At 38.2% G+C, this 24094-nt stretch overlaps 1 protein-coding gene across 1 annotated transcript in view; it reads left to right on the forward strand.

Annotated features, from left to right (window-relative positions):
• Positions 1-1600: 1600 nt before the first annotated feature.
• The window catches only part of CERKL (ceramide kinase like), a 50150-nt gene continuing 27656 nt past the window's right edge, over positions 1601-24094 (forward strand). The window contains exons 1-2 of the mRNA XM_056496555.1: positions 1601-1820; positions 22332-22574. Of these exons, the coding sequence (XP_056352530.1) occupies positions 1601-1820; positions 22332-22574 (463 nt within the window). The remainder of the gene's footprint in view (positions 1821-22331; positions 22575-24094) is intronic.

Raw genomic sequence — 24094 nt, forward strand, 5'->3', positions numbered from 1 at the left:
TACTAAAAGCTTTAAGCAAACATAAACCTTATGTGGTCATGCTGTGATTCAGAAAGGCAAATTGGTGAGGGCTGCATTTCAGTGAAAGCTGTATTAATGGCTCAATGCAAATTGAAAACAGGTTGCATATTTAACAAATATTTGGAATATACTTTAAATATGGCAAAGTAATAGAGGGAAATAAGAATAAAAAAGTTGTACAGGGGTGAATTTTAAAACTTGCCTTAAACCTTTCTTCTCAGCTACATAATTAGTAGCTTGGTACTGTTTTTCATGGAATTATTAAGGAAGGCAACATGTGTTGAGAGCATGCATCATCTCATAAGCTCTTGGCTGGTTTGATTGCAATCAGATTTTCTTATCCATAACAACATTTCTCTTCTACTAAAGTGCTAAATATCACAGGAAGAGCCTTGGATACTCTAATATGTGGCTTAAACTGTGTCTTGTATCCATCAGCAAAAGGCAATATTTTCAATTTATTGCTTTATTTCTCAGAAGGATATTTACACTTGTCTTGTTACAAACATTAAAGATAAAGTTACTAAACTTCTTGTTTAAGAATATCCTTTTCACGTCCTAGTAAGCCACCAGGACATGATAAAACTTTATAAGTGTACAAGTTTAGCCCTTACTGGCTCAGAAGCACCTTATGAATGGGGGTTGGCTCTGCACTTTACATGATTGTCATCAGTGAATCTTACAGCGCCTGTGAGTAAAGCTGTCACACCTTCAGCAGTACAGTCTATAATTTATAGAGCAAGAGTAAAGTGGTCTTCTTTCCCTGCATTCAGGCTTTGAGGATGAGGGAACCCTTCTGGGTACTCCTTCTGCCCTGGCCCACTTGACAGATCTGCTCTTGCAGGAGTCGGTATCAGACACCGAGTCACTGTTCTGCTCTTGTGAATGAAGGGTTAACGGGGTGATGCCTCCAGAGGGCTTATGGCAATAATCTCTTCTGCAGCAGGAGTGCCAACATGGCATTTACACTGCGGTTATGTCAGAGCCACAGCTTGTGAGGAAGGGCTACTAGAACTTCACGTCGCAGTTTCCTGAAGCTAAGTAACAGCAATATTGTTAATGATGACAGAAAAGTGGAAGACGTGGGACTCTGACAAGGAAAATTAATTTCTGTAGTGGGAGCATTCCTTCCTTGGGGAAGTAACTGAGGAGAGCAGAGCGCAGAGATGCCCGAGTGCCCTCGGGCCGCTGCTCCCCGTGGCAGCGCACCTGGCTCGGCTCCGGCTCCCAACACCGGGAGGGACGCGCGGCCCCTCCGTGCCCGGAGCCGGCCGAGCCTGTCTGTCTCCCGGCCCCTCCGTGTCCCGGAGCCGGCCGAGCCTGTCTGTCTCCCGGCCCCTCCGTGCCAGGAGCCGGCCGAGCCTGTCTGTCTCCCGGCCCCTCCGTGCCAGGAGCCGGCCGAGGACACAGCTGAGCCCCGCCGGGCCGGGCTCCCTCCCGCCGGCCTCCGGGCGGTGCGGCCCCGCCTGCGGGGCGGGGCGGGCGCTGTGGGCCCGGCGGGCCCGGGCGGTGCTGGGGGCCGGAGCCCGGCGGTTCCCGGTGGATCCCGGCGGATCCCGGCGGAGCGGGCACCGTGGCCATGCCGGGCACCGCCGCTGCCCCGCTCCCCCGCCCGCAGCGCCGCGCCCGGGCCGCGCCCCAGGAGCGCCGGCGGAGGGTGGCCCCGCTGGCCGCGGCCCCGCCGGGCCGGGACGAGCCGCTCCTCAGGGGCATCTTCGAGATCGACAAGAGGAGCTGCGACGTGGTTCTGAGCGCCCGGCGGCTCCGCTGGAGCCCCATCCTGCCCGAGAGCCCCACAGGTGGGACGGGGCAGGGCGGGCAGGGTGTCCCCGGGCCGGGACCGGGAAAAGCGCTCGAAGGCGGTGCTGCCGGGCACCTCTGCTCCCTTCCAGCCTGCTTCGCTGGCTGGAAAGAAATTGATCATAACGCTTTGAGGGTCTTGTACCCCAAGCAACTGTCTCTGGCGAGTCTTACCTTCCCGGTGGGTCATGCGAAAGGGACAGAAGGTAGAGAGGATGTTTTTATGGCCTCTTAGCCCCAGGCAGAGCAGTAAGAGGATTTGGTTTTGTTTCTGCGGCATCAACTTTTCCCGGCTTATGCTCTTTGGCAGATACATAAACTGGAGCGCAGAGAGGAGAGTATGATTTTGTGGGGTGTGCCTGAGTTTTGTGCTGAGGATTCTCTTGCCTGTCGTTGCTCTGTGGTGTTCACACGGCAACATGCTGAGAAAGTGTGGGTAAAGGATTTGATCAAGTGAAACAAATTATACACAAAAGTTTAAGAAGCAAAGGAATGCTGCTTGAACGTATCCCAATGGATATTTCTCTCCTAGAAGCTGTGTAAACATATATGTAGCTTTCAAACTGCGTGCACACTCCTAAAGGTGCTTGTTTATTGCAGTGACCTCCCAGTGCTTACATGAAAGGGAAATTGAAGTTGTATTCAGGAATGCAGTTTCCAGGCAGCGTGTTTGCCTTCCGGGATGGCAGGGTTAGCTTGTCCAGGCTTAGAATACCACGCTTATTTTAGCAGTGTATTGGGCAGAACTTAAAAGTCCCTATAGGTAAGATCTCATAGCCTTGAAGTCAGCATTTAGAGAAGCAAAGAAGTAGTCAGATGCTCACAGATGAAGTCAATACGGTTCATTTAATGTAACCATGTCGGGATAGCAGAGCTACTGAAACTGAACAAGTACACAGTCATGCCCTGCTGTTGACTCCTCTCCTCTGCATAGTGTAACCCTGTTAATGCTTAAATGCTTAATACTCACGCTTAAATACCTGCATTTCAGCAGGAGGGCTGAGTTCTGATCACCCCTGCCCCCGCTGGGGCTGCACAGTCCTTCCTCTTGGGGAGCCACAAGTGATGCTGTTACTGCTGAAGGTTCTCTTCCTTCCCATGTGGGACTAGCTACAGGTCTCTGTGTATGTGGTCTGTAATGTGATTTATTAATTATTTAGTTCTGTGTGTAGAGCTCTAATAAGAGTGTCACTTTTTGTTCTGCCTCCTTTAATGTAGGCTGAATTGCCATATATCAGGAACTAGCGTCTGTAATTGTCTTGTAATTGTCTTGTAATTGTCGTCAGTGAGGGATATTAAGGTGCAGACAGGAAGAATAAATTTTGGTGTATATTGCTCCATGCTTCCAGAGATGGGGAGTATATTCTGTGTTTTGAGATTAGTGTGTTTTTGGCTTTTTTGTTTTGTTTGGGTGGTTTGGTTTGTTTGTTTTCCTAGGAAAAATGAATCCCTCTCAGCTGCTACTTTCATACAGACATCAGAAACTTTTCATAGCTCCTGAAAGGTAATGAAGTATGCAGTGCCTAAAGTCAGACCTATAGCAGATGGCAGGACTTCAGGAGTCCTATGGAAGGCAGCACTGACAAGCTGCTGCCAATTTTATCAGGATTTGGGCTTTTGCTGCCCATATATTAAATATATGCTAAAACTTCTTTCTCTGACAATTTGGTTTTATATTATGTGGCATTGAGCTGATGAATGGTTTAACTTTTGAGAGGCTGCAGTTGCAGCAGTCAAATGCAGATTCTGGAGCTTGAATGTTTTTTCTCTCCCTCATTCTTGGCTCCCAGTCGCATTTTCCCTGCGGTGTCTGTACTGGTGCTGGGAGGAGCCATCTGTGGTGGGGTCTCATTCATGGATAAGTACAGCAGTGGAGTGTTCAGAGATGGCTAAGGGCTCTCTGGACACGTCTCTCCACTGGGATTTGGCTTATGCATGCTCTCTCCAGCCAATGTGGTTTGCCTTGGGCTCTGAGGTCATGCCAGGTCTTCATGCTTTGCAAATGCTGCTGAATGTCTCTTGGATTTGTATGTAGTAATTCTTCCTATTTTAGGGAAAGGTCTTTCTTCTATGGCACTTGTTACAATCTGTAAAAATCAGAGAACTATAATCAGAGAACTATACTTTCTTCCCTTTTTCTTAACCTCCCACCCCCCATAGTTCTCCAGATGAATTCCTGTTTTGCTGAAGTTGTGGTTTGTCATCTGCAGCTCTGTGGCTCCAATTGTTCTTACACGTGGTAGTTTGGGCAGCCTTGGCTCCTCCCGATTCTAGCGGAGCTCAAAGTTCCCAAGCAGGGGACACCCAGTGGTGTCACAGTGATGTGTAGTTCTGCCCCACTGAGCTGCTCCTGTGGGGCTCTGGGCAGCCTGGTTATCAGGAGGACTTCCTTCTTTACTCTGTCCTGGATTTCTGCAGCTTCCATCTCCAAGAGGTTTTTGGCTTGCTGCTGATGATTTTTGATTACTTCCTTCATTGTTCACTCTGCAGCAAAGTTCCTTCCTCTGAAATAAGCACGACCCATTATGAATTTTGTGTGTTATTCATTATAACAAAGCTTATGGCAGAAGCAAGTCTTGGGCAGGGGTCTGGGTGTGGAGCTGGGGAGGGAATGTGTCAGGTGGGAATGTGGACAAGTGTGAGGCACGGCCCAGCTGCCCCTGGGAAAGGCTGCAGCTCCAGCCTGGGTGTGCAGCTCAGCTGAGCCCTTTCTCCTCTCTGGAGGCAGAACCCTCTGACCCATAGCTGGTTGCTTGCTTTAAACACTGCACTGGCTGCCCCAGTGAGAAGCAGAGCTCATGCTCAGTAGCTGATAGTTGTTTTCTCTAGCTTCTTTCTGTGGCATTCCTGTGCTATAAATATAATCACAGAAATTAAGAAAAAGGCAAGACTTCTTTATTAATAATCCTGCCCTGAATTGTGGAGGTTCTCGTTTTAAATGCTGCTTCAAAACTATAGCAGAGAAAGCTTAAGTACAGATTTGAGTATTATATGTGATTTTTATAAGTTCTCAGAAGATCATTTGTATCCTCTTTATGCATATAAGTATTTTGTTGTTAAATAAAGACTTTAATTCTGATAAATTTTAAAGCCTCCAGCATGTTTTTAAATTTTGCCACAGAGTTTCCCAATTAACAATAACTGTAGTTTTTCAACAGATTTCTGTCAGGTAGGAAGATTAACTTGCACTTGTCCAATGCTTACCAGTGAAGTTTGGAGGATTTTGATCATTATGAAAAACTTTATATGTGTAATTTTTTGTGTGTGTATTAAACTGAATGGTATATGAGGTTATTCTTTGACTGATAGCTTGCAGGCTGGGCCGACTATTTGGATAATAATAGCAATAATTTCAAAAAACTTGCTTTTTAAGTATGGGTAATTAAACATAATTTATAAATTAATTAATGAACGAGAAAATAAGATCTTGGAGCAATCCAGAGGTTAATGTACTACAGAATGTATATTTCATAATGAATAAAACAAATTATAATGAATTAAAACTAATTAATATATTGTTTAAGTATGCTATTCTTATCTATGGTATGCTATAGTTCTTGTTGATATTCATCTAAAATACAGATTTATTGATATTCTATGTAAGTGCAGCAATAAGAAAAAAGAATCACTGGTGTATTTCAACAGTGAAAGAGTCAGCAATAAAGGACTTAAAATTAATTCCAAGTGCATAGTGGCCTGTTGCCAAGGCTATTTAGGAACAGATGTGGCTGAAATAGATACCAATAGTCTGTTTGGGATCTCTAAAGTAAGACATCTGTCAGTCTATCGGTCAGTCAGGAATAATGGAAATGGAAACTGGCTGTTACAAAATGGGAATTATTGAAGGTCCAAGAGGACCAAATTCAAAGCTTTTGATTCTACTTCTGACATGTAGAGAACATATTTTCTCTAAGTGGCTTATCTATTGTTCAAACAGAAAAACTACTTTAAAGGAAGAGACATAGAAAATATGAAGTGTAACTGAAAGTGAGATGTTCATGTGCCACATTAATATATGGCTTTGAGGTGTAAATTGAAGGAAGAAAACACACAATTTTAAACAATCCTATGGTGTCTGAACTTGTAAGACACTCAAATCTTTTTCCAGGAAGTCTGTAAAATTAATGTCTTTTAGAAAAATCTGCATGAAACTGCAAAATAATTTACTAATCTACAATTAATTGTGGAAATTGAAAAATATTTATGGAAATGGGATACACTAATTAAAGGAGTCTTGAAATTTGTTCTTTTTTTCAGGGGACTTTTGAACATAATATCTTGACTGCCCTTGTGGGTTTTTTTTAATCTTTTTCAGAAGATCAGTTCATGTGTTTGTGGCACAACTTACGTTGTTTCATTCTTTCTGTTCTTTCTTGTATTTCACCCATTTATGCACCTGTTTGCTGACATTGAAAGGGGCTAATATCCTCTGGATATCTAATAGGGCCTTTTATATGCACTTTAATTTTCTACCTTCAAAGGGAGAGATCAGATATTTAAATCTTTGTTCCAGGAAAATGTTTCTATGCTAGTTCTTGAAAATTATATTTGTGTGTTTGAGTTTGCATACACATTAAGGGCTGCCTGTGTTAGTGAGTTGGATTCTGATGCTATGAGAAATTGAAATGAGAGGATTTATTTAGCTTTCATAGAAAGTAACCCTTCTTTGTGGCCTTTTTAATGCAAAACTTTCTGTTGATGAATTTGTGGTTTGTGTTATCTTACAGCTCTTGTAGGCAAACTCAGCAAGATTGAGACTTGGATAAAGGTGATGGGTTTTGCTTTTGTGGTTGGTTTTTCTTTGTTTCTCCTGTAGCACTGTGTAATAGTTAGGTCTTTGCCATGTTTTGTTATCACAGATAAGGCTGTGTTTTGCTTTATTCCTCTCCCCTTCCTGCCTGGGGAGCGAGGATGGTGCCTGGCTGGGTGCTTGGCACGTTGTGCTTCACTGGGCAGCTGGCACACCAGGAACAAGCCAGGCTTAGCTGGTGCTGGTTTTCCACTGAGCAGGCAGATTGAAGGAAGGTAGGTGGGAATCAGGGGACAGTCAGGAGCACTGTGGTGGGGTCAGCTGGAATATGATGGGAGTGGAGGGGTTGTGGTGCAGTGCCCTGCGGGCGTGGGAGGGATGTGAGTGGACAGAGGGGACACTGGAGCTGTTGCTGGGCAGACAGGGGGATGTGCAGGGTGATGCTGTGGTGTGAGAAGGGGGTGTTATACAGGGTGGGGGAGTCACTGGAGGGTTAGAGGAGACACAATAAGGCGATGAGTAGTAGAATGTGAATTTATTTTTTAAAAAAACCTTATCGAGGTTCCATAATTTTCTTGTTCACAGAGTAGTTGACAACTCTTGACTGCCTTTTGTGCAAAGGTATGCAAGGGTCAGGTGATGGTCCTGCTTATATAACATGATGGAGAGAATCCAAAGGTGTATATTAAAAAAGAAGTTGATATGCTAACCAATCCTTGATGCCAATGCTAATGATATTTTCATATCCACAGTAGTGCTGTAATAGAGTCCCTTTCTCAGTGTAAATCATTGTTCTTTTTAAATCATCAAAGACCATGCAGTCAAATCTCTTATATCAGTTTCTTAGTTACCCTGAGTTTTGGCCCTTCAGAAACAGTTTTTTTAGCCCTCTCTCAGATCCTAGATGCCGTTCTATTCTTTCTTTCTTTGTCATTTTACCATATCATTCCTGACTCTGTATCCCTCTATTATGCACCTTTGTCTTTTTCTATTGCATCAAATGTTGCCTGCTTATCTTGACTTTTAAGCATAGTTATTTGGAAAATGCATGATTTTTTTTTTTCAGTTGCAAAATAGAAATAAAAGCAAGGAAGACTGTCATCTGCTCTTGTTGGAATCAATAAAGCTAAACTTAGAAAAACAATTCTCCTCTCCTTATAAATGTCTTGTTAACTATGTATATTACAGAACCAGCAGGTAAATAATAGATAAGTGTTGCAATTCTGTAAAACCCAAACAAATTGGATAGAAAAAGATAGAAAAACAGATTGGATAGAAAAAACCCCTTTTTGTTTGCTTTTTCCTTTAGGTTTGTCTGGCTATATTATGCACTGCCTTTAGAAGGAAGTTTTTATTGAACATATGCAGTGCTCCAAAGATATTTTTATCCTACTAAGACAATTTATGAAAAGGCTTAAGTGGCTGAAAATCTGAGAACATAACCTGAAGAACTGAGTAGTGTGTGTACCTTAACATTAGTGGGTTGTGGAACTAATGTTTTCCTTTTGAGGAAATCAGTGGTCCTGGTTTTTATGACTTATGTTGTAACAGTATGTGCAGACAAAAAACCATAATGTGTTGAGTATCTGATACATGTATTACCATATTGCCATAAGGAACTGCTATTATGTTAGACACCAACTGATTTTGTGATAGTGTTGGATTTCTCTCACATATGCTTATGTTTTTGTACAGATGATCCTTTAGGGAACATCTGCTAGTTTTGTGGTGGTATCTGCTGTTTCCTTTCAAAATCTGACCTTTTTGTCATTTAGTGCTGTGACTGCTATAGAACTGTGTTTTACCAGGATCCTTTTCTAAATTGATTCCTGTCTCAGACATTAACTGTCAAATTTTTGGGTTGTGATTTTTTTTTTTTTAAAACTTTTTAAACTGCTGACTTGAAATAAGTTACTAGAACATCTTCCTTCCAATTGTTCAGAGTGTTTCAAAAATACTGGTGTCTATGGTCTAAAGGTACATCTCAAACTATTTTACTAGGGAAGTAGTTTTGGAACTCTCGTCTTGTAATTTAGGAACCCTTAACCCTTTTAGCTGAAGAGCAGATTTGAACAGTGAAACCAGCTGTTATGAAAAAAAAAAAAAAAAAGAAATTGTAAGCTTGAATTTTTGTGTGAGACTTGATGTCTGGTAGCCTGCCTGTAAGGGATTTGATGAAGCACAGTTTACTTATGTTTAAGATCTAGTGGACCTTTTTCCTTCCCAAATTTCTCACTTAGCCATAATAGGAATATATTAAATCACTGACAACAATTTTTTCAATGGCTTGGTTTAACTTGCAGTTTTCTAGTCTAGCATGTGGCTATTTCTCACCTGTGTGTTGCAAGTTTAAACAAATGGTCAGTTCATTAACAGAATTCAGTGCTGAACTCTGAATTTCCTGGCTTTTGCCTGTTTGAGCAATGTCAGATGGTAGTGAGCTGGATGCTTTTCAGTACTGAATAGTTGCTGTAGTTGTCAGTTTATTTGAACTGTGACAATATATCTGTTCTGCCAGTCCATACACTCAAGTGAGTATAGGAAAGTATTCTTTGTGAGGCTCTGAAAAGGCAAAGCAACAGATGTTCTGTACTGCACAATTATAGGTATCCTGGAAACAGATCTTTACACAGTGCAGGCAGTCTTGGAAAAACAAAATTTGACACGTGAATGATCAAGTTAAGGGTAGCAGCAATAAATCCTTACAGCTAAATATAATGCTGTTTTGCACATACTGATCTGAGTTTGGGTAATTAAGTGCTCAATGTTATATCACCCTCCTCATTTGACAAAAGTTTAAAAATTATTTTGTTGTTACAGTTTAATGTGTTGTTTTAGTACTGCATAGTAGAGTAAGTATTCTCTCTTAAAAATAACTTACAGAAATGGCTTTTGAAAAAAAGTCTATCTAATTCTAAGGAGTGAAAATTCTTGTAAATAAATTGCTAACAGTAAATACAAAAAAAAAAATCAAGATGAATTGCTGGGTTTCTGTGTGAAAATAGCACCTTTGCCTGGCTGATCTGTTGACTGTTCTGAAGATGGTTCAAAACGAGATTGCTGCTGTCCAAGTCCTCCCTGCTCTCCTCTTTGTTGCTTGGTCTTTTGGAGACTTGTCAAAATGCTCTGTCAAGAAAGGTACTGAAAGATTTCACACTTGGATGGTTTTGGGTTTCCCAAAGGCCTGCTCTGTCACATCTATGTGATTTAACTTGGAGTGAGGTGATTAGCTAGGGATCAAAATTATCATAGTGCCAGTGAATAATACACTGAAAGTTAGATGGCTGTAGATGGTGGTAATTCATATCAACATCAAACTTTGAACAGATTTGTGATTTCATTCAGTGAATTCTGCAGCTGACACATTCTCCGGTAAACTTAAGTGTATTGTATGTACCCATGATTGGAAAAGCTTGTATACAGATGTCTATTTTAAATTTTGTATTGTTTTTATTTAAGAAAAAGGAATACTTATTTAATGTATTTAATGTCAAATGTATTGTTTCTTGGTCACTTGACTGCAACACACTGAACAAGGCTAGTAGTAACTGGAGTTGGTTTGGAAAACAATACTTAACAGAAAAAGATCAATGTTTGTTTCTTTTTTGAACTGTAAAACATATTAAAAAGAGTTGGGTTGTTTTTCTTTTTTTAGGATTTTGAGTAGTTAATTATTTAAAATATGATGGAAATGAGCAGGTGGTGATTTTGAAATTTTGTCCCTAGATCTCACTTTTTTTATGGAAACCATTTAGGGAAGATACCCACAGAAATTCAGTACTGAACTTAAAATGATTTATATGTATATGAATGTTTGTCTTGCTTAAAGCAGATACTGTTTTTTTTCATTAGCATTTAGCAATATAGATTTTTTTGTGGAGCAGAGTAATGAAGTAAGTTCTTTCCTACAGCACAACTTCAGAGCCGTGGCAGTTTTACAGATTTGACTAGGCAATGGGACAGTGAGTCTGAGTGGGAATAATTGCACATAGTGAAATGTATCGATCTCTTACTGCAATGCCATCAGCTTGGAATAAAGATCAGGAGCTGCAGCTATACCATTCCTAATGTGTATGATTATAGGTTTATCATGTGGAAAATGTCATCTGTCACTTAAACAGTTGTTAGGATTATTATGTTAGGGATAATTAGAACATAAATGGAGACTAAAGCAGATGTTTGTATGCTCTATAAACCAGCAGTTATTTAACCACATCTTGGATGCTGTGTGCAGTTCTGGTGTTCTCAGCAGAAGGTGATGTGGGACTGGAGAAGGGTCAAGGGGTGACAATGGTTAGAGGTACATAAAGGCTTCTGGATACCTAGGCTGGCACTTTTTGGTCTGAAACGAAGGTACTTGAGATGGGGTCTGGACCAAGTAGGTGGCAGATTTACAACATAAGAAATATGGTGTATCTAATAAGGCTGAGAAGAACCAGGCTGAAAACCAAATGAATAGCTGAGAGAACTGTAAAACTTACTGCCAAAGGATTGCTGATGCTGAAAGATTTTGTGGATTCAGATGGAGATGGAAGGCCTCGTTTGAGTGCTGTTAAATGTGTAGAAACCCCAGTCAGTTCAGGGTGTCCCAAATGAAAACAGGTGGGGAATGGAAAAGTACTAGTGGGAAACAGAATAAATGCTTCCTTTATTCCTTCTCTTCTCGTAGCATCTGTTTATGGCTATGGTTTGATATAAGATACTGGGACAGATGGACGTTTGCTCTGTCCTGGTATTGCTGGTCTTACATACCAGAAACCAGTTAAATTATATTTCAATGATATTTTGAGTAAAAGCACAGACATCACTAGTCTGCAATTCCACCTGTGTCTGCAGTGCCAAGCAAGATTTGATTATAAAATTTGAACTTCAGTTTGCCTAGCCTTCTGTTTGCAGTGTACTTATTTTTATTGGTGGAATAATACAGTTTAAAGAAGGTATGTTCTTTGCCTGACAAAATACCAAGGGATTAATTTTACTAACTGTTGGGTAGGGATTACAGTGCAGCAGCAGACTGTATAGGAAACCTGAATTTCTTAGCCATAATTCCCTTGAAAATATTGTTCATATGAATGCTTGTAATTATTATAGTGTTGGTTTTTTTTATATATTTATTTTTATTGTGGAGAAAGGAAGTTAAATTCCAAAGGCATAGTTAGACTTGTATAGGATAAGGTCTGAAACTATTGTGAATGATGTAGTTTGATCAGCCTCCAAATAAGGAAAAAGTGTAGCTTCAATATGCTCTGCTGGTATTTTTCCATAAATATATTTGAGAAGATCTTAGTATAAAACATCCATTTCCATTTGCTATGTCAGCAGCTTAAAGATGTGTGCCGAGATATCAATACTGATTATTTCTTGAACACAGGTGGTGATCATTTTCTTGCCCTAATTCACTTTATGGCAAAATCAAAGATTATTAGATGATTTTAATGTGTGGCTGGATATGTGTAAAAACTAATTTGTTAAATTTATTTTAAAATGAGAAAAATAGGTTTAATATTGTGGTAGAGGAAAATTTGTATGGAATTTGTATGCACTGTGCAAGTGCATGCTGGAGAGTTTGAAGATGCATCTCTCTGTTGCTAGTTGGGTGCTCTGAATGGGAATTACTCCCTGAGTCTGCAACCATATGCAGGATTGCTGTGAGTAAAATTCATAGGAGCTGCAAGTGAAATACTTACTTCAACCTCATAGTGGTAATCCCTGTATATAATGGTGTAATGCTAGCATGTGAAATATTTACTCCTCAAATTTGAGTGTATTATGGGAGATTTGAAGTGCATCTTTGTCATCTGATGTATTTATTCAACAGTGAAAACTGATCAGAAGCTTTTTTTAAATTTTATTTTATGTTTTTTTGATATGTCAGTCAGTAATCTTTCTGTTTGATTTTAGTACTCAGATTAGGAATGGGTGTGTAATTGTGATGTACACTTGCAGTTACCATACTGGAGATAAGAGGAGTTGGTGGTAGATGCCAAAGCACTTGCTTAAAGTGCATTGGAGAGGTTTGTTTGAAGTTGGTGGTGCATGCAAAGATGCAAAGCAGACATTGTGGAGCATTTTGGGGTGGGTTTTTTGGAGGTTTTTTTTTTGATGAGTGGCTCTGGTTTAAAGCATAGAAAATAGGTAGGTTTCTGTACATGGCATAGTATACTATGTAACTATATAAAAGGGAAAGTTATCTTTATACTTAATTTTGAATTTAATGGTACTCAATGTTGACGTTTTATTCATAAAGCATTTTATGAATTCTGCATGCTCTCTGAAATGCATTAACTCATCCTGCTTTAGGCTATGCCACAATTCAAAATGGAGATCTCCAGATTTTTGAGAATCTCATGAAAATTCCAAACAATATTTTAAATACTCATTACCATTTATTAATGTAATTTCTCTATGGTATAACAACATAAAATATTAAAACAACTCAAATTAAGGGCTTCACCTGATAATTTTGAGTGTATTTTAATTTTCAAAATAGCATTATATGTAATTTTTCATAGACTAATCAGATATTCCCTAGGATTATTTTTTGTGCTAATAATTTTGTTGACCTGTTGATAGACTTGATAAGTATCTGATGCATACGGAGCGGAATTCAGCCTAGCTCAAAGATGTTTATTATAGACAGTTTTAGTTGGGTGTGTTGCAGTGTGTGCATCAGCTCTGCTGCTCAGTGGAGTGAGCTCAGTGCAGCTCCACGGGCACAGGTGGGCGTGCTGGTGGCTGCACCACGCAGGGAAACACATGGCACTACACAACATGGGGCAAAGAGCACGCAGTTGGAATTAGGAATCATTTCATGGATACCTCGGAAATTTGTGCCCGTTCGTGAACGGGCTGTCGTTTCTAAAAAGGGCGTGCGTGTGCTTGCATTGAACATTTGAGACAGCACTCTGATGGAGCTGTCCTTACTTTGTGCAGAGAGGAGCTATTGTACCAGCTTGTTTATGTCAATATTTTAATGATTTATCTTTATAACTGCTTTCGACTATATTTATAGTAACGTTGGCACCCTGTGTACAGAAGATACAATCAGTGCTGAAAGGAAACTTGCATCCATCTGGAAGCAATAAACTTTTCTAAAAGACTGCACAGTGTTACTTAATCCTGTGATTTCTCACTGTGAGTGAAATTAAGGTTTGGTTCAGTTGTGTCACATCATATTGGTATCAAATCTTTTGTGAGAGCTTTGTCATAGTGTTAAGCTACAAAATAAATTTTAAAATTGATGACAATCTGAGAATGTAATTTTCTCAGTCACAGAATTATGCATAATTGCAAATGAAGTCAATTTTATATAATAAAAAATAATTGTGATACCAGAAAGCTTCTGGTGGTGCATTTTGCAAGCCTTCTCTTTATATGAAGTGCTAATTTGTATACTGCACAATTGACTAAGAATACCTTAACTTTGGTATTGCATTCTAAGTAATTTTTGTATTGTACATCTATCACATAATATAAATTATATTTTTAATATGAAAAAATATTTTACAAAGTTAGAGAAATATGAACAGTGTCCATAAGGAGAAAGGGAGAAAAATCTATATTAGAAAGATCATCTAACAAAATTCTGGGCGGTTTTGGTGCTTTTAAGTTTGTTACAAGTGTGGTATACATGAACAAAATGGGATTCATTCATCCCTGCAGGCATTCATTCTTCCTGTTCCTAAGTGGCAACTGAGCGTTGGGGTGAGGGAAGGGTTTTATGCTTGTCAGAGGATTCTGGTGGTGCTATTGCCATCTCTTGCCCTTGGGCTAGTGTAGGAGATGCAGATACAATGGTACAAAGGATGGCAGAGTTTCCTTCATAAATCTCTGGGAAAAAAAATAGAGCAGAGATCAATGAGGATAAAGGCAAACATGTAGAAGTTCATGGATGAGCTCATCCAGCAGCTGATAGCTATGCTTTGATAACTAAAAGCATGACTTGCTAGGGAACATGAATTATCAACAGTTTACAGAAGGAAATTGGCTTGTGTTTGGAATGGGCTGCTTGTTCTTTTTTCCCAAAGAAAATGTTTCTTGCAAACCTTTTCCAGAAGAGACTAAAATTCAGATATTTGAGACTTAATGAAACACTGATAGTTAGCAGTGGGGATGGTTTCTAAATCTGTATTTGAGGCTGAGGCAGATCTGGTGCAAGTAAGACTCCAAGTAAAAGTAATTATTAACTTGTATTTAATCAAATTCAGTAATGTCATGTGGCCATAAGAGGCCATTTGTTTCCCCACTTCCCCTTATTTTCTGAAATGACAGAAGTAATTGCTGTGATTGGAACATAAATTAGTAGCTACTAAACACTGTGTATGTGTGAGATGCTTTCCAGGAAATGTAAAGTTAGGCTCATGTTTCCTCTTTGGGGATTCTTTAGTATATTTCAGCTCTGCTAGCCCATTCTATTGAACATGTAGGCTACTAGAAACCATCTTCTGTTTATTTCAGAAATCTCTCTCAAAATAAATTCCATTTTATAATGGGTGTATGGTTGGTCTGTATAAGACCAGTAATTTAATATGATACATGTGTTTGCAGAGGTTTGGGAAGTGATGGAAATCAGTAATACTCTTGTTATTCTGAAGTTTCTCACATAAGTCCTCTTATTTATTAAATGAAAAGCCTTAAAGTTTCAGCCTCTAAATGAAAGGTTGGCAGCTGCTTTTCAAATTAGGCAGTATGTGGGCCATATTCTTAATATAAAATGTAGAGCTTTCTATAGTATATTTCCAGTGACCTCTTTCTTGCTGTGGTGTTAATAAGAAAATGTAATTATTAAAAGCAAAGACTTTGCTTCATGAGTCCTCTCAAATGCTTCAGGATGGGAATCAGTCATTGTCTGCCTTGCTTCCTTTCAGTTTACCTTGTTGTTCTGGCATTATCCCCTGTAGATCTTTATGTTATTTTAAAATTCATCATCACCCTCAAATTCATTCCACAAGAAAGGTGAAGGTGAAGGTGGATAGGCTTCTGCTAAAGCTTCATTTACACTTTTTTTGCAGAGGTATTTATTCAATAAGCTATTTGACTTCTTTTCAAACTGCCAGTTTCAGTATGTTTTCCTAATGAAATTCTGCCATTAGCCTGTAGTTAATAAGCAAGGTACTCCACTGCTCTATGTGAGAGCTGAATGAGGACACTAATGAACGCTTGATGGATAGATGTCTGATGAGCCTCATTACAAGAGGAAAGGCCTTTTCCATGCCTGCTGGGCATCAAGCAGACTCAGAATGCTGTGTGAGTGTCACTGAGGTCTGGTCATGCTCAGAGGGGAAGTCCCCACACCTGGCCTTTCTCCACAAGGCATCAGCTGCAGCAAAACCAGCCCCTGAGCTGTACTAAACTGTGCTCCTACACTGTGGGGTCCTCTCTTCTTTTGGTTCAGACAGAACTAAGTAGTTTGGTGATGATTGTTCTTTTCAGAAATTTGCCTATTGCCATCTTTTAAAGCTGTAGTGAAACTTACCCAAATTTTAAGTGATGCTGTGCACTGGGGCTCTATGTGCAGCAGCTCTCTTGGATTGGTGGGATGTTCAGAAGCTTGAGGATTAATTTTTTAACAGATATGATGGAGAACAGGAGCTGGAATCAGCTGCTTGTGGTGTCTTGGGGGAAAGAAAAGTGAAAAAGTGAAAAGTGAGGAAGATAAAAGGTAGGAGGTTACAGTTTCAGATGGATTTACCCATGCTATGAATATAGTAAAATTGTTCAGAAACAAGTGAAATTATTCTGTAAGCCTTTATCCCATGACTGAGATTTGCATTGGAAAATTACTAGATTTGTTGGATTTCTGGCTAGTATTGCACTGAAAAATTGAAACCTGAAATACAAATTTTTTCTGGAATTTATTTTTTAAATATGTCCATTATTCTTCATAAAAATTCATTTTTTAGAAGCAGCTATCTGTGATAGTAGTTTAAAATTACTTCTTTAAGCTAGAATTGTGAATAACTCCTTGTCCAGTGAAACATAACTGAATGTGTCTTCATAGTTTTGTAAAGTCAAGTTTTATTCTGAGACTTATAATTTATTTTTTTTTAATCTATAAGATGCCACTAGAGCTCTAAAGAATTAAGAGAAACCATTGTGCATCTTTTCCAGTTCTTGCTGACTCTTGCTGATCTGTGTGATCTTTGGGGAGCTAGCAATTGGAAGTGAAAATGCACAGCAGATTGGCTCAAGCCATGTTGACTTTCTGCTGGTGAAAGGAGACGGTCTCAGTTCTTCCCTGCTGGGAATTTTCTTAGCCCTTTATAGCATCTCTAGTTTTAAAGGACTTGTGTTGAACTGATTATGCACTGACCAACTTGTCAGAAGACTAAGCCAGGGTAAAAGTGGGCAGTCTGTTACTTAAGGGAGTTGATTTGACTCAGGTGGGTTTTGGCCAGAGCCAGACTTCAGGAAAAGGATTGGAACTGCGCAGTCATGGCAGGTGAGTGGAGGGTGGGTGTCTGTATTGAGAGAGGGATTGGCAGCATTTGCTTGGCAAAATACATCACTTCTCCCTAAGGTTGTCTAGAGAAGGAGAATGAAAATGGGTTGTATTCCTGTCAGATGTTTTTAAGCTCAGTTTTCTGCCCTGAAGGAATATAGCTGCTGCTGCAAGTGAATAGCTGCCATTAGAAGGTGAAGTGAGTAGTTGCACCCTGCTTTTTCTCTCCAGCTCTGCAGAAACTGAGATGCATCTCTTCAGTCCCTTGTACTTTCTGATCTCATTGCTGCTCCCAAGCAGGTCATTCATTGCACACAGTCTGAGAGATGTGTTTCTAGGTTAGGGCCTTGCTTGTGTTAAATTTCTCTTCTAACACCTTTTTAATAGGACTAGAGTAATGTAAAACTAATCTTCAAACAAAAAACAGCCCCTCCCCAACCAGGCCCTGGCAGTACCACCTTCTCCTTACTGTTTGTTACTTTTGGCAAGTAGAAACTGGAATTTTGCTTTCTCTGCTTGCAGGAGAGAGTGAGAGACACAGCATCAAATTTTGACAGAAGTGTTGCATGACCTATCTTTTTGAAATAAGAAATCGTTCCAAATTCATGTGTTTTGAAATAGCTTTTCTGTCTCATGTTTAGAGTACTTAAATAAATGCTAAATAGCCAGAAAAGCTTTACAGTTTTTCTTGGCTTTTCTGACAAGAATGATCATATCTGCTTTTCTCACTGCCAGCCCTTCTTAATCAATAAGTAGCTGAAAACTGTAGATGTTTTATCAGCTGCATGCTGCTTACTGTGCTTTGCTGATATACAGTGAGGGAAAAATTGGCTTAGTAACTGATGGATTAATAGGTGCTGGTTATATGCATTAGACATTATATTAAATATTCCTAAATATAGATTTATAGACAAACTGTCAAAACTAATTTAATTTTTTATTCTATTTATTTTTTTGCTTTATATTAATATGGTTATGTTTTATTGTATATCCCAAATGGTTATTTTAAAAGTAGTGTTCTTACAGTGTAGGATGGTCTGTGATCAATTTTATAATGACTGTTTTATAATAAAACATTTCTTCAATATGTAGTGATCACTGTATTTTCTTTGGTATGGTTTTGACGATTTTTAGAAATTTCTAATTATTTCTGTTAAGTTACACTGCACTCAGCTATATCAATCAACTATTAAGGAAATAAGCTTTGAAAACATAGTGGGGCAGAGAGCCTAAAATGTGTGAAAGATTTATTTATTCATTATAGTCAAGAGGGCTAGGTATCTTGCCAAAGGTCATAGGAAGCCTTTGTGACCAAGGGAGTATAACACTCTTTGCTTTGTGTCCAATTCTTGTACCTGAATTACACTCACATTTTATGTGTTTTTTCTGATATTTTCTGTGTACTCCAGATATTTGTTGAGGAAATCAAGTCCTTAAATACCACTTCTAGATGTGGTAAGATAGCAGTTCATGAACTGGTTCCTTGTTGAAGTGTTAGTGTTTATATTTAAATATCACATCTTAAGAAAACTATTCTATTTTTCAATGGTAATGCTTTTTTTCTTTGTCTGTGTTTTCACCAATTTTGTTGTAAACATGAGGTAGTCTTTTTGTTTAAAGCCTAGTTTAACACTCTTAACTAATTAAAATTTGGTATTTGAGTGTATTTGTTCCTCATCTCTTGATTTATCTCAGTATGGTTGATTTAGACATAATTTTTTGTTAAATAAGAGATTCGACTACCATGAATAAGAAAAATGTAGGATAGTCTTATTGTTTGAAATTAGTGAGATGATAAATAGAGGAATAAAACTTCCTAGAAATTCATCTATCCAGGCAGATTTTTCTTTTTTCCATCCTGTATTTGGGGAGAAAAAAAGTGGACATGTGCAGAAACTGTGAGTACAATTAGCGTCAAGCAGATAAATCCAACTCTAATCCTGTTTACGCTCTGCATCAGACAGATGTGCTGAGATTGATTTGGACAAGCCCTTGGCTTATAGTAACTTTTTTTTAAGTGCCATATATTCTGGTTTTGTTAGTTCTTTGTTAAATGGTAAGTGCTGTTAGTTTTGCTCTTCCCTAACGCCTGTAACCTACTTTAGACAGGTTCCTTCTCTGCTTTCATGATGACAGGGCTGCCTGGTAGAAGAGATTATCTTTATTCCTTGTAATTAAATTGACTTTTTTTTTTCAGAAGATACAACAATGGGAAGTGGGTACTGAATTAAATAAATAGCATGATATCTAATAGATGTATACTTAAATCTCTTGCAAGAACAGATGGTACCCAATATCTTTCTAAGTAATGTAAGAGGACAGTTAATGTCCTGAAACTGCTTGCAATAAACCAGTATGATACTAACAAGCCAATACAATTTTCAAAGTTTAAAAAAGTGTTTAATCCAATATATACTTTATTGCAAAAGTAAGCTTGGTTGTTATCTCATTCTAGAAATATTTTATAATTACAGTTCATGGCTTAAGTTTCCTTTATCTGAGTTGTTTTGTAAAATTTTACTACATTTGAGATGGTCTTATTTTCAGTAAGCAGAGAAAATTATTGAATATACCTAGGATTTTATGCAGATTTCTTTACAACTTTAGTAAAAATGGGCTGTCCTAATCCTACTAGCTAGTTCTTATTTCCTCTAGAAACTAAATCTCAAGGATGACAGTTCTTACAATTCAACATTCCTAGAGTTTATATCCTTTAGCAGGATGCATCTGGAAATGTATTCCTGTAAAACAAAGTCAGATTGTGGTTTGGAAAGTCTAGTGCTACCTAGTAAGAATGCTTTATTTTAAATATCAAAAGTTTTGATGTGCATCTGAGCAACATAAGAATTTGATAAGTAAGATAAATGAAAGAGTAAGAAGAACATGCACAAGTGACAGACTGAAATAGTAATGAAAAGAAAATGCAGACTTTATCTGACTTAAGACTAAATGTCATTTTATGAAAGCTAGTGGGGGATAGGAAGTATTTTATCAGGCCTTCATTCTCCTTGACTTGTACAGGATAAATAGGCTAAGTTTGTAACTTACATATGGTGCAAATCCATAACATTGGCATAGCAGAGTTCATGATATCCTCAGCAAAACTAAGAGTTAAATACAAAATATGATTTGTTTCAAAGTATGATTTATTTAAAAAAGCAAGCCCACTTAGAATATTTGTATTGGTCTGGGGAGATGAATATTGCAGCTCAGTTATTGCTGCAGATGGTTGTGGTCATATTTCACTTGTCTTTCTTTACTCCTTTTCCTAAAACATTGAGACTGTGTGCTGGCATTTTCAGTGTACTGTATGTCTGACAGTGAGACTTTGTGGGAAAACCCAAGCAGACCCCTCAAAAATTCTGTTATAAAAATAAAACCAAGTCTTAAATGTAGGTATTAAACTATGTGGTTCCAGGTAATTTGGGACATCACTAGTCAGGGTTTAACTTCAGGCCTATAAAGACTATTTGCCCTTAAATGTTTTAAAAGAGCAATACAAAATTTGGCAAAAATTAAGATCTTGGATTTGGTAGTGTTGGTACCAAGTTTCTTTGTACAATGTCCACTTTGAGTTTGTGTAAAATCATAGTTCATATGGAATCATACAGTATTTTTACCCCCCTCAGTTCCCTCATTTTTAAGGCATACATTGAACAAAAATACTTCTACAGCAGTTGTTACAGTACTTCAGGATTTATGTTTTTGTTGTTTTGGTTTTTTTTAATTATTTAGATGAGTTTTCTTCTGTTTATTTGCAGTGTACTTCTGAAAATATACATTACAGATAATTTCCTGTGTACTATCTCAATGCACACCAAAATTTACTTTTCACCGTATTTCTGCTAAGAGTGGAATGGTTTTAGTCGAGTTTTACACCTTATTAGCTGATTTCTGGAGATATTAGGATGACAAAATATAACAAATTGGGAAGAATACATGGGAAATGTAACAAGGTCATGCTTCTATTTGTCACAGGTTATTTGGTACAGAACGGGAAAAAAATGAATTTGTTGAGAATTGTGAGGAGGAGTCATATTGACTTGAGCTCTAGCTCAAGTGATGATCACTGCATAGCCTCCTTCCAGAAATGATGTTGAGAAATGCCAGTATCAAACTGTTACAAGAATTGACAAAGTCATCTTTTCCCTGCCCATAAAAAGTGTTTGACTTTCTGAAGCCTCAGTCTCATGTGGTTTCATGAAACAGGGGGTGCTGTCCATCTTTCTCTGGATGACAATTAAAACAGTTTTTCCCAACACTCCAGTACAGCAAGTATGAACTGTTTATCAAACAGGACCTGCTACAGTTCTTGCTATTGAGAAATCAGTTGACAGAGTTGTTGCTAGATTTGGGGAAGTTTTCTGGTTTCTAGCATTTCGTGCCTTGAGCTGCAAAGGGACCTTTACTGGTGTGCTCTATCAGATCTGCTGTAATTACAAAGAAATCAGGGAAAAATTTCTTTCTGTGTCCAAAGAATCTGATACCTACAGGAACAGTGACATTTTTCCTGTATTTGTTTTTGAGGGATTGGAATGCAGCTCAAGAAAGCAGAAAAGGGAGAAGCCTGTACCAAAGTGCCTCAGTTGATACATCTCCAAAAGGCACTTGGAAATGAAGTGGTAGCATCCATGTAAATAACAGCCCCAAGATAACAAAACCTTCTCTTAGCCTAACAAAAATCTCCCCTGGGATGAGGATCTCAAACTGTCACAAGAACTTATTTGAAACTGCTTTTCTTTTCTTCTAAACTGAATTAATAAATGAAAAATGAAAGCAAAAATGGATTTCATTTTCATTTCGAAAGAAGATGGGTTTAGTTTATTTAGTTTATTTTTTATTGTCTATTTTTGCTTAACTGTTTCCTGATACGTTTCTGATGTAAACACAAAAGACAATGGTTGTATCAAATGGAAAAATATAGTGAGCATATAGTCAGCTGGGGTAATAGCACACTTTCTGATCTATGATTTCCAAGTATGACTGCTATGATTTGGGTGAATAGAATAGAGAATTTGCTTTTTGAATATGAATTCAAAAACAGTATTTCTTAGAGTGTAAAATTTTGTAAATTATTTTGAACACCAGAAAGCTGAGTAAATAATCTCTTTGAAATAGTTTTGTTTGTACAGCTGGATACATAACAAAGTTGGTAAAATAAAAGCCTAATGATTGAGGGAAATGATATGCCATAAGTTTCAATGCAAGCATGGACAGATGCAAGAAGTGAACCTAGAGTTGAAGCCCTAACTGTTCCTATAGTTGTTGCTGCCAATCACATTAATAATGCTTTTCTTTTTATTTTTTTTCCCCTTCCAGGTGATTCCAGTGTGGCTTTACAGGCTCAAGAGGAAATGATTGAAATGAGAGATGTATTTTCAGTAAAACTGAAACGTCGTCGTTTTGCAGGGCAGAAAAAAGGTGGTACTTTGTTGGGTATCACAATTTTTAAATGCCTGAATAAAGAAGAGAATAAACTTACAGACTGTGCTGTCCATTTAAATAATTTAAGTGAAGATCATTGTCAGTCATGGTTTAGACATCTGAAGGAAATTCTGAATGGTAAGCATTTAATTGAGGTTGATGTCATATTTATTTCTATTGGCAATCCATGAGGCTGAATGAAGCTTGGAAACATCTTGCCTGTGGAAATTAGGACACAGATATGAGTCTTATTTCTGGCAAATGTTTATTATTGAAGTTTACATGGTCAAGTGTAAAATCTAGGAAAGTGACAATAATTGACTAATGCATCAGTAAAAATGAAACAAATTGATGTTATTTTTGGGAGAGTTTTGAAAGCTACTGAAAATAAATGGTTTTCTTTTTTCTGACTGAAGAGTCTTCTGGGAAATTGTTTCTGAAAGAAATAACATATTTTATTGATATTTTCACTTGAAATTGCATCACACTTGATGGTACTACAGTAGTTGCACTTCTGGGAGCTCTTCAGGAATTTTCTGGTGATGGTTTAGGAAATCCCACTTGAGACCTCCATATTCTTTAGGAGGCTAATGGGAGAGACTTTCCTCATCTTTATAAATTTACAGGTGGCAGTGCTCTTAAGGTTCTTTTGGACTCTTGTTGCATAATTTGATACAAAAATTTATTGACAAAAATATCTTTTTGTGTTTGCCTAAGCTAATGCCAGTCTCAGGATGCTTTGTTTAACCAGTTGTAGGGTTGGTAGGTTGGTTGGAAATTTTTTATTTTTTTAGTTTATGGAAGCTCTATCAAAATTTAAAAAAAATAAGTCACCATGTAGGGAAAAGAGCCCCTCAGGAAATCCAAACCTTTCACTGTAGTTTATATTTGAAAAGCACAGAATGTAGTTTTTGATTTAAATAACCAAAACAACATCCCTTTCCCAAACTCTGATTTAGCTCCAAAGGTGCCTCTGTTTACAGATTATAGGAAATGAGTTTGTTTATTACAGAACAGCAGTCTATCTTGTGACACACTATTAGAACTCCAGCTGAATTGCTAAGACTGAGCCAGATTACAGAATTTAAATCTTGTGCATCTGTAGCGTTTGTAACAACACTTTGAATAAGAATTTATAGTGCACTTCTACTAGAGTTTCACAAGCAGATATTAAAGAAACAACATGAGTTATTCATGGTGCATTCTTGCATTGTGTGTTTACAGTATGCTTTGGATTTTCCCAATGAAGATGAGTATTAAAAAGTCCCTTCCCTTTTCCCCTTTTGAAAGACTTTATCATGAAATATCTCAATCTGCAGAAGTGCCAGGATTCCTGCAGATCTCCAGCTACCCATAAAGGCAAGGACATTTGCAGAAGGAGCAAATGTCTGTTTTGTTCCTAGATTACTCTCCATCTATCAGGAGCAGTGATACCATATGTTCACAGAAAAAAAAGCTGCAGTATCTCTAGCTCAGGTTGCCTTGACCTCGAGGCGCAGTCTCTGTTTTATAGCTTTGTAATTGGAAGCCACCTGAACCTGAAAAAAAAAGTGTTCTGTGCAATGCTGTTTCAGGTTCTTGCTCCTGTCTTTCTCCAGAAGCTCAGATCTTGCACAGATTTATTTTGAATGTGTGATCAGTACATTTTTTCTCCTTGC

This window comes from Oenanthe melanoleuca, chromosome 7 (assembly GCF_029582105.1).
Source record: "Oenanthe melanoleuca isolate GR-GAL-2019-014 chromosome 7, OMel1.0, whole genome shotgun sequence".
NCBI lineage: Eukaryota > Metazoa > Chordata > Aves > Passeriformes > Muscicapidae > Oenanthe > Oenanthe melanoleuca.